General features: G+C 39.2%; 1 protein-coding gene across 4 annotated transcripts in view; it reads right to left on the bottom strand.

Annotated features, from left to right (window-relative positions):
• The window catches only part of NUCB2 (nucleobindin 2), a 34,236-nt gene extending 20,880 nt beyond the window's left edge, over positions 1–13,356 (bottom strand). For 3 of the 4 annotated variants that reach the window (XR_008466222.1, XR_008466221.1, XM_054200319.1), the window contains exons 1-3: positions 13,169–13,356; positions 1,785–1,928; positions 1,029–1,136 (exon numbers count right to left, since the gene is read on the bottom strand). Coding sequence is in view for 1 of the 4 variants with exons in the window: in XM_054200319.1 (XP_054056294.1) it covers positions 1,029–1,136; positions 1,785–1,928 (252 nt within the window). In the remaining 3 variants the exon portion in view is untranslated. Of the gene's footprint in view, positions 1–307; positions 374–1,028; positions 1,137–1,784; positions 1,929–13,168 lie in introns of those variants that run through there. The other variant, XM_054200320.1, reaches the window with a different exon arrangement.
• Positions 13,357–13,398: the final 42 nt, after the last annotated feature.

Genomic DNA, 13,398 nt, shown 5'->3' with positions numbered 1-13,398 from the left:
TTTCTTGATCAAATGTTTCCAAATTAACTCAAAAGAACTGTGAGATGCACAGAAAGTGCTGTGTTCTTCATCCACTTGATGACAGCTGTAAGACTTGAGAGATGGTACAAGGACAGCAACAGCCACCAATGTGTATTGCAAGAATATTTATCAGGATCTGGAAATGGATAGTAATGTTCAAGGGTTACACTACATGTAGCACGGAAGAAAAAGGAGCCAAAAGCTGCCAACGGCAACATGAGGGATTAAAGGAAATGCAAAAGGCAGGATCTCCTCTTTAAGTCTATCACTTTAGACTGTTTCCTACCTGTCCCTTGCTGAATTTCTAGCTCATAAAGGGGAATGCAGAACAGCCACCACCTACAGCCAGGAACTAAAGTAGAAAAGACAAGAATGTGGTGAGGTTTTGGAGAGAGTGCTATGTGGATTGGCACAAAAGAAAGGACAGCAGTGGAGAAAGTCAGAGGTCTATTTTATTCCTATATACACTGACTTTACCTCTAGCACAATTCCTCAACTTCCCTAGACTTTAAAATACGACTTTCTTGTAATTCTCTTCCATGTCATCATATTCATTTGTGACAGACTATCTTAATCTCAGAAGGCAGATATACCTCTATGTTCAAAACAGTTCCAAATTACTCAGCAGGCAACAGAGAGTTACAGCTACGCTTCCAGCTGTTTTGATGTACATGAAGGTTCACCTACCTGTAGGAAGTCTGAAACTGGCATTTTAGTAGATAGGCAGAAGGCAAAAGCTGTGCGTTCAAGCATATGTTGTTGGGGTTGGGTTTTTTATGCTATGGGATATTCTTTAACGAACAGAACTTCTGCTGTCCCTTGACTAAAGACAAAGATCTAGTAAGAGTTAAATACCCAAGTAAATAAAAATGAGAGGAAATTTAAGACAACAAAAATTGAGAGGAGTATGAAGAAAGAAAAGGAAGAAAGAATACAACACACATGGCTCATGATTATGGATTTAATTAACCTTATTTAACTTTTTTTTATTATTATTTTGTACTTACCTTTATTTCTTCTATGTCAGCAGTCTGGAGTTTCTCCCTGAAATGCTTATCTGTTTCCAAGACATCTATTACTTGCCTGAGATATTCATCGTAATAAAGTCCTGTATCCTTCAAAATAAAAATGTGAAACTGAGTAACAAATATACTACCAAACATTTCATAATCATTGTTTAAATACAATGATTAAACTGAAACTCAAATCTCAGCAACACAGGCATTATCCTGTCTTACACATCTTTGGTTTTTCTGATTTCCACCATTGCCCTATAACAACTTACTCTTATGATTAATTTGTTTCAGCAACTGACAAGGAAGAGGAGAAAAATGTTTAGGAATCCATGTCATGCACAAGCACCTGTCATGTTAATATAGTTTGTTGGTTTTTTTAAAAAGAGTGCAATTCATTCAGTACTCTTCTATTGGACACACTGAATTGGAATCACTGACTGGAATTTCCTAAGCCACCACTCAATCACTTGGAAGAAGTCTTTGTGGACCAGTAAGCAGTTCTTTCTACTGTAAGCTGGGGAATTCCTTCCATATGCCACCTCACCTTTAGCAGCTCATGGAAAAAAAATAAAAGAGAACAACTTAAACCACAGTAGATGGTAGGCTGTTTGACAATACTGACTAGTATTAGTTTCCTTCCTGCAAGTAACTCCAGTAAAGAACATCTAAGTGTCAGGGAGTTCGCTATAGCCAGATTACTAACAATTAGGGAAAAATACTTAATTAGATAAATTTCATTATACTTACTGGATTTTCTACCTTCTCTCCTTCTACATGACCTTCTCCTTTGACTTTCGTCTTATCTATGTCTATAGGTACAGCTTCCAAGGCCATTAGGAGACATGTCATCAGCAAGATACACTGTTGGGGCAGGACAGATAGCCACTTCATCTGAAATGAGACCATGTCACAAAAATTAACATAAATATGTTATCATACTGTACTGATTAGAATTTTTTGACGTTCCTAAATAGATACCCGTAATAACCCACTTCCCATATGTTCTACTGCTCTCAAGGAACACTAAAACTCAAAGAATTAAATACAGCTTTAATTTTTAACAGCCGTTATTACATAAGCAGATATCCTCAGATTACCTTACAGTTGTGTGGCAAGCCTAAGTTGTACTGTAAACAGTGAGAGGTTTTTAACATGTTGAGGTATTAGCAATGGCTCCACAGAACAGGTGGGAACACCCAATGTTCATGTGCTTGTTTAGGATGGCCAAGTCTTGCATAACTAATACTGATGTTCCTACTCTGATCATGTCTTTCCTGATGTTATTGGCAAACTCCTAAAGATAATCACAGGCATTGAATCAGATCTTAGCGTAGTAATGCCAGTAGTTTTTATGTTTCAGCAATGGAGTATTTTCCCTAATTTGGAGTCAAGATTTCCTCCAAAATTTATTTGCAGGAAAAATATTTTACAATCCATGTTATATCCATATTTCACTTTGACAGTGATTCCTAAAAAAGTGTTCACACTATCTGAAATTGTTGCTGAGGCTGGGGCTTTATTAAGTCAGTCTCTCCTAGACTTTCTTTGGTGTCTTCCATGGGGCTAACTCACACAGTTTGATGACCACCAAGCTCCATCTTCTCTCCCTCTATCACATTTGGTTGAAAATAGCTCAATTCATTCAGAAACTGGTAAGATGGAATACTTAAACACTGCGAATACCAGAAATACAGCTAAAAAAGCAATGATGGTAATCCAGCATCTGACAATGAAGTCATGCTTTTGAGACAATGCAGCCAATTTAGTCTATGACAGTCCACAGTCTCTGCATATTCTATAAAAAGCTTGAGCAAACTCCAGTGTTACATTAATAATATAAATCACCTCCTGGAAAGCAAAAGTTGCCAGTCAAATACTGTCTAGAATTAGCTTAGATATATCATAGAAAAAGATAAAATATTCAAGAAATGTGCAGTCAAACAAACCAAAAGTATACCTGCTACAAGGAAAATTTCCGTACAAGTGCTTTAACTAGTTATGTACATAATTTTATCACAAGTACTTACGTCCCCCAGCAGCAAATCTTTTTTTTGTAGGGGTAGGAGGGACAAACTGTAATTACAGTGTCAGTGCCAGTTTTCCTGACTACATGCTCTGGTACTTGACAGTGAAACATTACTTTTGCTTGGATTAAACTGCTGTTTTAGTAAGGCAATAAATGTAGATAATGGTACTTACTTAATAATAAGCATTGATGACACCCTTTATTCATATAAGTATTATGTAAAAGAAAGCACTCTTATTAAGTAAAAAAATGGGAAATGCATATAAGATGTGCAGAGAGATTCTTTCTTTTGCTGGGGATGAGGGAATAGCTGAAGATAAAAATACATCCACATATCCATCTTTTGTTTTACATTTCAAAGGCTCAAGAATGACAAGAATTCTCTGTTTTTTCTTAATCGCATCTTCAGCAAGAAGAGCCTACATGGATTCTGCTCAGTTATAGCAAATACCTATTACTTTCATTTAAAAAATGACTAACGTCTGATGATTACCAGATGGGATAGCAGGAGCTATTGTTGCTGCCATACTAAGCATATTAGATTCAATGTCAGCACTACTGTCAGATCCACAACAGCAAGTCTGATTAGCTTTGCCTAGATCATTCCTGGAAAACAAGCAAACACACAAACAAAAAGAAACCCAAAACCAGACTGATTTGCTGAAACTAGTAAATTAATTTCTACACTTCTACTCAAGATGTTGGCCTGCAGAATGAAGGAGTTGGCCTGATGAATGAAGGAGTTAGTTACTCGCTATCACTTCAAAAAATGCCAGAGTCCCAATACTTCAGATATTTTTAATTACAGAATATTGTAGTATAAATCAAAGAATTATAAAATGGTTAGAGTTAGAAGGGACGTTAAAGATCATCTAGTTCCAACCCCCCTGCCATGGGCAGGGACATCTCCCACTAGACCAGGTTGCTCAAAGCCCCATCCAACCTGGCCTTGAACACTTCCAGGGATGGGGCAACCACAATTACTCTGGGCAGCCTGTTCCAGTGTCTCACCACCCTCACAGTAAAGAATTTCTTCCTAATATCTAATCTAAATCTACCCTCTTTCAGTTTAAAACTGTTACCCCTCATCCTATCAGTACATTCCCTGATAAAGAGTCCCTTTCCACCTTTTCTGTAGGCCCCCTTTAAGTACTGGAAAGCTGCTATAAGGTCTCCCTGGAGCCTTCTCTTCTCCAGGCTAAACCACCCCAACTCTCTCAACCTGTCTTCATATCAAGGGTGCTCCAGTGTGTTGTTGTGTGAGACAGTGTCAAATGCTTTGCACAAGTTGAGGTAGATTGTCAGTTGCTCTTCCCTTGTCCACTAATGCTGTAACCCCGTTGTAGAAGGCCACCAAATTTGTCAGATATGATTTGCCCTTGATGAAGCCATGTTGGCTGTCACCAATCACCTCCTTATTTTCCATGTGCCTTAGCAGACTTTCCAGGACAATCTGCTCCATGATCTTGCCGGGCACAGAGGTGAGACTGACCAGCCTGTAGTTCCCCAGGTCTTCCTTTTTTCCCTTTTTAAAAATGGGGGTTATGTTTCCCCTTTTCCAGTCAGTGGGAATTTTGCTGGACTGCCATGACTTCTCAAATATGATGGGATAGTGGCTTAGCAACTTCATCTGCCAGTTATCTCAGGATCCAAGGATGAATCTCATCAGGGCCAATGGACTTGTGCACCTTCAGGTTCCTCAGATGGTCTCAAACCTGGTCTTCTCCTACAGTGGGCCGTTCCTCATTCTCCCACTTGCCTTTGCCTTCTGCAACTTGGGCAGTGTGGCAAGAGCCCTTACCAGGGGCTGTGCCAGGGTTTGTAATTTCAACAGGATTAAATAACAGGAAATTATAATAACTAACAAATACCAGGTTTTCAAGTCTCCTAATCTTGATGTAGATGCCAAGATGGAATATTTCTGAGTACTAACTGGATGACTTCTATAAACCAAATGACCATGTTAACGGATTGGCGCAGAAGTCATGCAGGCCATCAGTTTTTTTAGCTGGCAGACAACCATAACCCTACTGTCACTTAATTTTTTCTATCTTGCATGGACAAGACCACCTAATTTTGTCCTCTTTTTTCCAGAAGTAGATTGCCATGTCTCGTGTTAGAGTCATTCTCTGAACACTGTTGCCTGTTTTATCCTTACCAAGGCATTTTGATAGACCTGTCAACATACAAACACAGATAGATCACCACGTAGGCTTGAATACAACAAATGGAAAGTGGAAATAGCGTAACCTATGCAGCAGGTTGGACAGAAATAGAAAATAGTGTTTCTGTAACAGACTACCTATAACATGACCAACCCTCATCATATTTATAATTCAATATGCTTCCTCAGGAGCATAACGACATCTCTGCTCCATAAGAGCAAAGGGCCCTCTAGCCCTGGATCCTGTCTGCAATGATGGGTGCTTAGGGAAGGACATGAGAACAGTGATTCTCACTGTCATTTCTAGACTACCTCAACTGGAGATTTTTGGCCTTTCCTACATTCAGGTTGTACCTTTTATTTACTTAAATGGATTTTTATTTTAGTATTTTATTCAATTGATTTTTGAACCATAAAAAAATTGTATCATCTGTAACACCCTATGGCAAGTAGTTCCACAGATAGCACGTTGCGTGAACCACCTCTGCTCTGAACCTGTCATTCATTTACCTCATTCAATGACCCCCTAAGTTCTTGTCTTGGAAGAGGTATAAACAATTTATTCTTAATTACCATTTCCATTTATCACTGCAACAGTGATCATATACCAGTTATCGCTCGGTGCTAGCTTACCTACTGATTCCTTTTACAGAAGCTTCTCTAGACCTTTGATCATGCTTGTTAGTTTTCTCTGAATCTTTTCCAGTCCTTTGATATCCCATTTGAAATAGAAGAACCTTGGGAGGTCTAAGCTATGCTACAGATTTTATCAGAGCATTGTTTCTTAACAAGAAAGGTTTATAAATTCTATAAGTAGGACTGAGAATATTTGCAAGGTGGTGGTTCACTTCCAAAGCAGATTGAGATACAGTTGTGACGAAGCCATTGTACTTTCCTTTTCAGATGAAAAAAAAAAAAACAGCAAAGAAAGTAAAAGCAAGGCAAACACTTAATTCAATATCTGTCAACTAAGTGTATTTAAAAAATGAATAGGAGAGAATAAAACATCAAAATCCACTTTGAAACCTTCTGGATGAACAGCCTGGGCAATAACTTCTCTAAACACAGAGCAACACAGTCAAAAAAAATGTAGGGGTAAACCAAAAATCAACCTTGCTGAAATTCCAGCAGAGTATGAATGGGGCAGTCTATCAAACTGGTAAGTGAAAGGTCATAAGCATGTAATGGATATGAAACAAAACTAAGAAAAAATAAAAGACTTACAAAGTATATGAGAATAATAACTATACTCTCAGTATTTTAGAAATGTTGTTTTTAAAAAGGTTTTGAAGTATCAATGTTTGAAGTATCATTTAAAGAAACTGTAGCTTTGAGAATGCTAAAAATTTGGACCCTGATAGATGGATAAATATTTTCCTGACCAAATTATTTTCATATATACAAAATTACAGAAATAAAAGTAATTTAATATTATCATAAGCCACTCTAGTTATGTAAGGTGTGTAAACAGTGTTTTTTAAAATCATATGTGGCTAGCTGAACCATGGCAGAGAAGCCAGAAACTCAAGTGCTAGCCATATTTATGGCACTGATTCATTCTTTGCCTACGGCAAGTACTAAAGCCATTTTCATTGATGACATCTAGTCTTTGATCCATTTTAAAGACATAAATAATCTTTTTTAAGCTGCTGACCTACAACCTTTAGTGATTGTGGAGACGGGGATTGTCAGTTTAGGACAAAGGGGGGCACACCGTTAAATTTTTAGGAGTTTTTCCCTTGCTACTCAGGAAAACTGATACATAAAATGTCCATGCTGAACTGAAACAAGTGAGGTATAAGCAACCATGTAGGTCTCCCAAACCTCATATAAGGGAGCACTAACCTCCAGCAGATTTGGGATGGGCAACCAGAGCTATATCATTTTAAACTACCTCTGCAGCAGTCAGCAAAGCTTATCTACCAGAAGCCCTAATCAAACTAATTGCCATTGGGTCTGCTGACTTTCTGTGGGATTTGTGCTCCTGGCCAATTTGGGTTCCCTTGGAAATACCAACCTTTGTAATCACACGTTGTCATACATAATGGGAAGGACTGGATGATATTGCAATATGTTCTTCATATCTATTCGACGTAATATAAGCCGCTCTGAAAAGAGGCCCATCTATTGCCTATCAGGCAGTTTTGTTTCAGGTTGTGCACAGGGTGTTTTTATTGTAGCCTTTCTGATAACACAGGCAAAAAAATCCACAAGTACCAGGAAGAATTAGAAGCAGAGAATACCAAAATGAATAAGCAAAAAATATCTCTATCATTGCAGCTGACTTTGTAGACTACTATGCTCAACACAGGACTTCCAGTAGTATTTTGAGGAACCCAACTGTTCACACAATCTGTGCTATAACATACATTTATTAGAATAAAGAATAATTACCTAGTGAAGATGGAGTTACTGTATTTAGGTATCTATTAGTCCAAGACTATATTCATCAAAATTCCCTCAATAAAAGCAGGTGACTAAGACATGTGTCAACCTTTAGAGTGTGACAGTTGCAATTGAGTCACCGAGTACATTCTACTCTGACACGTATTATAAGACAGAAACCAGGCCCATTGCAAATTCTAACATTAATCAGCTGCAAGAAAAAACTGAGCATGATTCTCAAATTCAGCAACTAGAGGGAAGAGTGACATGAGGCAGTATGAGAGGAAAACTGGGGTTCCAGTTTCTGTTCCACTAAACTCTTTACTATTAAAAGTTTATCCCACTCTCAGCCTATTACCAGCTACCTTGAACAGTTCTTGATGTTTGAGAAACTCATTCCTGGATGCCCATTCCTTCCCAGACACTTTAGGATGAGTCTACGTTTCTGACCCACAGATGTGATTTCTCCTGTAAGGACTAGGAGCTACCAAGTCAACAGACAATCACAGTGCTGCAGAAGAGAAGCAATGTCAATTTGATCACTGCCATTAGTGGTACCTAATGCACAGCATATATCCTTGTGCCCTGCCATGGGTGCATCTCTTGAGCCTATTATTATTACTATTCTTCCTACTGATATATAGTTTAATAGGAATACAAATTGTCATTAATCTGCCCAGCTGACTCGTTATTTTCTTAACGACAGATGGACAGAGCTAATGTTACAAATGTCATCTGGAAATTAAGTGATTTTAGTCCAAGACGTGTAGCCCACCTAGATAAAAAGGTAGCACAACTCTAATCTGCTTGTATCAGAATTCAATCTCATCGTTCCTAGAGGGATAAACAAACATTTCTACTTGTAATACATAAAGAGAACTAATCATAAAGGTAGTGCTTTAGAACGGACAAATACTGTAATTTATAAACAAAGCCAATATCCTAAGCTTTCAGGAAAAACAAAAAATAAAAACCTCTCTGAGTATAAAGTATTTTTAAAAAACAGAGTGAGAACTAAAAGAATGAGATAGTCAGCAGAAAACAGAGCCACCCATGTACTTGCATGAACAGAAGAATACAATTGGAAAAGAAGCAGGCTGTCTGCCAGCAACCTTGGTCTTGACCTCACCAAAGTTAATCACAAATTCCTATCAACTTCAGTGAAACAGGATCGGACATTTGAATTACAAAGAGCTACAGGCTTCGAAAGAGAAGTACAAAATACAGCTTCCAAGGTTTGTTCTAGCAACTTTAACACAAGCAGCTAAATGTGGGCTTAGTATACCTATTTTACACAACTGTCAGGAGTTTATAATATAGACCTGAAAATTTACTTTTCATTAACTTACCACCTATTGCCCAGAAAACAGTATGATTCTGGTACTGATGTCTCCATCACCTTCCTAGCAAAGCACAAATTCTTTTTAAAGAAGTAACACCCAATGTCAAATTTTCTAAAACTGAGATAGGCAAAACCATACAGTGATATCAGTGTACAGTGTGTAGTGTCTGCACATGTAGAAGCTCAGCGGATGATTATGAGCCAAGACAGCACAACACTGTAAATGTCATATTGCACATTTGCACTTGCCAAACCCGTGTGTACTATGATGTAAACATAATGTAAACATAAATCCAGACTTATAGAATACACAAATATGCCTACCTATTCATAAAATTTCACTTATGCCTGCTGTATCCGATATGGAAGTAATTAAACCTGTGTAAGACATGGTGCAGACATGCAGGATGATAGCAATATTCTCTATAGTTACGACCATACTGTGACTTCCTATTTTAATGCTTGACATTGGAGAAGTGAACAATCTTCATAGGCAGTACTTCTCTTTACAGTTAGAAGTTGGCTGATAAAACAGCTTCTTTTTTCAGCTTCTCAGGAAAGACAGCATGCCATAACTGTGTGTAGTGCAACATTTGCTGACAAAACCTTTTTTTTAAAAAATACACTTCAGCTATTTTATTAAATGAGTCACCCAAATGATGGGGGATACTATATAGTAACACGAACTATGAATGCTCAAGTGGGAAGGAAGAAAGTACTATTTAGAAGGCAACTGTATGTCCAGAAATAAAAATGGCATTGAAGCAAAACATATGGCCTGCTGCTACATGTGCTCAGCTCTGTTGTAAATAAAGTTTTAAAACACAATCATTTTTTCTTCTTGTTGCAATGTTAATGGTTCATTATTTAAAAACCTGTGTGCACACACACAAATACACATACACGTTCATATACTACCTGTCTCCAAGGAACTTTCCTATCATTGTTACAGAAAAATAAGTGTCAGTGTCTGCAAAGCTATCTTACTAACTGAAGAATGCTGCAATATTAGTCTTGTTTTTAAAAGGGACTTGCATAATTTTATCAATTTTTTTTCAATAAAGTTGGCTACAAAAAGAAGATTTATGAAACTAATACACAAAAACTTCTATTGAATTCAATGCATACTTGACAAAACTCTTATCAACTTCAAAAGCAAATTTGAAAAAAAATTACCAGTATAAATATAGCTTCCTGTACTACAAGTTCAGTTCCCATACAGAACAAAATACAACAGCAAATCTGGAATCTCACAAATTCCTTTTGTATAAATCCAAACAGTAATTTTGCCAGTGCCGGTGTAAAAAAACAACTTCATTTCAAATATGCTACTACAGGCAACCAAAGTATTTGCTTAAACCCTAGTCTCAAATCAAAAAGTATTTCAGTCATTCTACTAATATGCATTTTGCTCTAATCAACAACAAATGATGATGCTAAAGTAAACCCTGAATGCCCCAGGACTTTAAGGTACTTTTATCACCCTTTGGAAAGAAAATACAAAATAGTGAACAAGAATAAATTTAGATCTAATGATATGGAGCCAGATTTAAAAATATTTAGGCACTTAATGACAGCTGCCTAATGAGATTTATTTCCATAATTTGTTAATTACCATTGATTCTTACTTACGTAGTAACCAGAATATGCATAAACATCCCACTCTTGTTTTATAAAGAATATAAAGTATGAGAAACGTAATCATGAAAATGGACTACATATTTCCTGAATCCTATGATGAAGAATAATATTTACAACTGAATATGATTAAAACAATTCTAATAAAATGCAGTTTCTTTCATTCTTCCGTCAAATCCTAAGAGCAAAAACTGTCAAAATTAACATGATCTTTGCCTCTGATTTCATTCAATTTGGCTTAAGTACATGGCCATGTTTTTAGCTACATACAAGCACATCCCTATCCAGCAGGCTTATGTCTACTATGTATCTAACAGGAACTTTCACAGAGATTTCTTCTGCTTACTGAGCAATCAAACAGACAAGAGCACAATACCTCACTAGATAAACACCTTTGCTGCACAGGAGTCCAAATCAAGGCAACATTGATACGGCCTTTTAACTTAACAGTAAAGGATTTTATCTTTCTTTTGTAAAGCATATTTGTTTAGTCAGTATATCACTAGAAGCATGGGTCAATATTTCCACACCTCTGACATTTGAGTCAATATAATAATATTTTATATTTTTTATTATCTCAGAGAACTACTGTTCTCCCCTTTCATGATCCCGATTTAAGTTATAAAAGGGGCAGCTTTTGACACAAACCCTTTAACTTGGTTTATATGACAAAAAGTTTATGTTCAGCAATATTACTATACTACATTGCTACACAGCCAAGGTATGGAAGCTTATTCATCTTATTAAAAAAATAATCCTTTTTGTTGTTCTTGCTTAGTTTTTATTTGCTTGATGGGGTTTTCTGAATATAATTTCACATATCAGATAATGATCTGTCAAGCCGTGTTATAGCACCAAGTCACAAGCAAATTTATATCAGATGCCTACATTGAATGCCTTTGCATCCAATAGCTAATGCAAATTTTAAGCAGACCCAATGAGCAATATTAATGTTTTTCCCCCTTTTTTGTCTCTTAATTATTTTCATTAGAAGTGAATGAGATTCACATTGTTCTACTACAACACATTTTTTTTAAAGATAGACTTATGTTATTACTTTTTTTATATAACTATCTATTTTATTCTAAAATAAAATACTGCCACTGTCCAAAAGATTACAATAGCAATGAAAAAGGAAAATACATAATCGCAGTTAGGAGTTACTGTATGTAATATGGTTAATAACTTGCGCCTGGCCCACGGTGGATGTTGCACTGTGACCGTACAAAATCATTGTGTAGCAACTGATAGCCAGAGATATAAGTGGATCTTATATGCTCACAGAAATGTGGGCTTCTCCCATAAACCTTTGTGAGTCTTACGCAAAGGTCAATAAAGGTTACCACAAAACCTGGCTTCAAACAATTTTTGAGTGGCTTTTCATCTCCTATCTGGTCTTTAGAGTAGGAATCTCTCCCATGCTGCTCTGTTTAGTGGACAAGGACAGTCACGTCAGAATTCAGAGCACAACTGCACTAATACTGAATCAACTACAGGTCTTTTCTTTAAAGTGGGAGAAAACAAGATGACAAACAAGATGCAAAGCAAACCTCTACGTTGAACTTGATACTGTGGTGTACTGGTGCTTCATTGTTGTTACTGTGATGGTCGAATTTTGAAAATGCTGAACATTATTTCTCCACAGCAAATACTTACAACTCAAACAACAGAGGCTTTCTCTCCTACAGGCTTACTAAAACGTGCTGCCAAACGTGAACGCTTTTGAAAACCATAGCCATGTCCTTTTCAGGAAAAAAAAAAGTTATCTCTCTACAACCATGTTTCAACCTTTTCCTCTTTTGGAATATTTTCTGAGTACAGTGGCTCGCCTCACGCTAGAGTATTTTACCGAGCTCCGCCAGCGGTACTATAGCAAGCATAATGCTGAAAAGCTATTCCCTTTCTAGTGAAACCAGTCTGGTCTCCTGGACAAAGCAGCCCAAGTTTTTCCTGCGGTTGTGCAATTACCAGCCCGTCAGGATTTCGCTGCCGCTGCCGCCGCCGCCGCCAGGTATGCATCCATTTCTCCCGGCGCTTTAAAGCCAATCGCTTACGTGCCCATCAGCGGGGCTGCTCAAGTGTTACTTCCTGCAAAGCCACGGACTCCGGCGGAGGGCACCCGTGCGGAACGGCCGCAGGGAGGGAGGGGGCCGGCGGAGCCGCCTTCCTGGCAGGCGGCAGGACACCCTCGCCCAAACTTCGGACGCTCCCCCCACTTCTCCCGCCGCCTCCACCCCCCCGCACACACGCGAGAAAGCCCCTGGCCCCGCACGGCTGCTGTCTCCCGCCCGCCGCCACATCGCGCACCGCTTCCCCCCGCTCCCGCGTTACCGTTATTTCACGTTTTCAAACCTGACAGGAGGGAGGGCGGTTAAACCCCCCCCGCGAGGGAGCGCGCGCGCCCCACACACACACACACATCCGCGCGGCTCCAATGGCTCTCCCTGACAGGAGCTATCCCCCCGCCGGGCCTCCGCCCCGCTCCGCGCCCGCGGGCCGCCCCTCGCAGGCCCCCTCCGCCACCCAGCCGGAGGGGCACCGCCGCCCCAGGGCCGGCCTGGGACGGGCGACGCTACCTTTCGGTCCCGCTGCAGCGGGAGACGAGCCGCTGGCTTCTTAAGGGCGAGGTGTCTCCTTGCGCGCGGGGATGTGAAGGGAGCGTCCCCCGGCGCGGCCTCCTAGGGATCGACGGGGCGGCACGGTGCGATACGGTACGGTACGGTATGGCGCGGTGCGGTACGGCTCGGTGCGGTGCGGCGCGACAGTCCCACGGCACTCCGGCGGCCCCGGCTCCCGTTGCCATAGG

Source organism: Rissa tridactyla, chromosome 4 (assembly GCF_028500815.1).
Source record: "Rissa tridactyla isolate bRisTri1 chromosome 4, bRisTri1.patW.cur.20221130, whole genome shotgun sequence".
NCBI classification, from domain to species: Eukaryota; Metazoa; Chordata; class Aves; order Charadriiformes; family Laridae; genus Rissa; species Rissa tridactyla.
The sequence above is the reverse complement of the archived record's forward strand: the minus strand, read 5'-3'. Positions and strand labels throughout refer to the sequence as shown.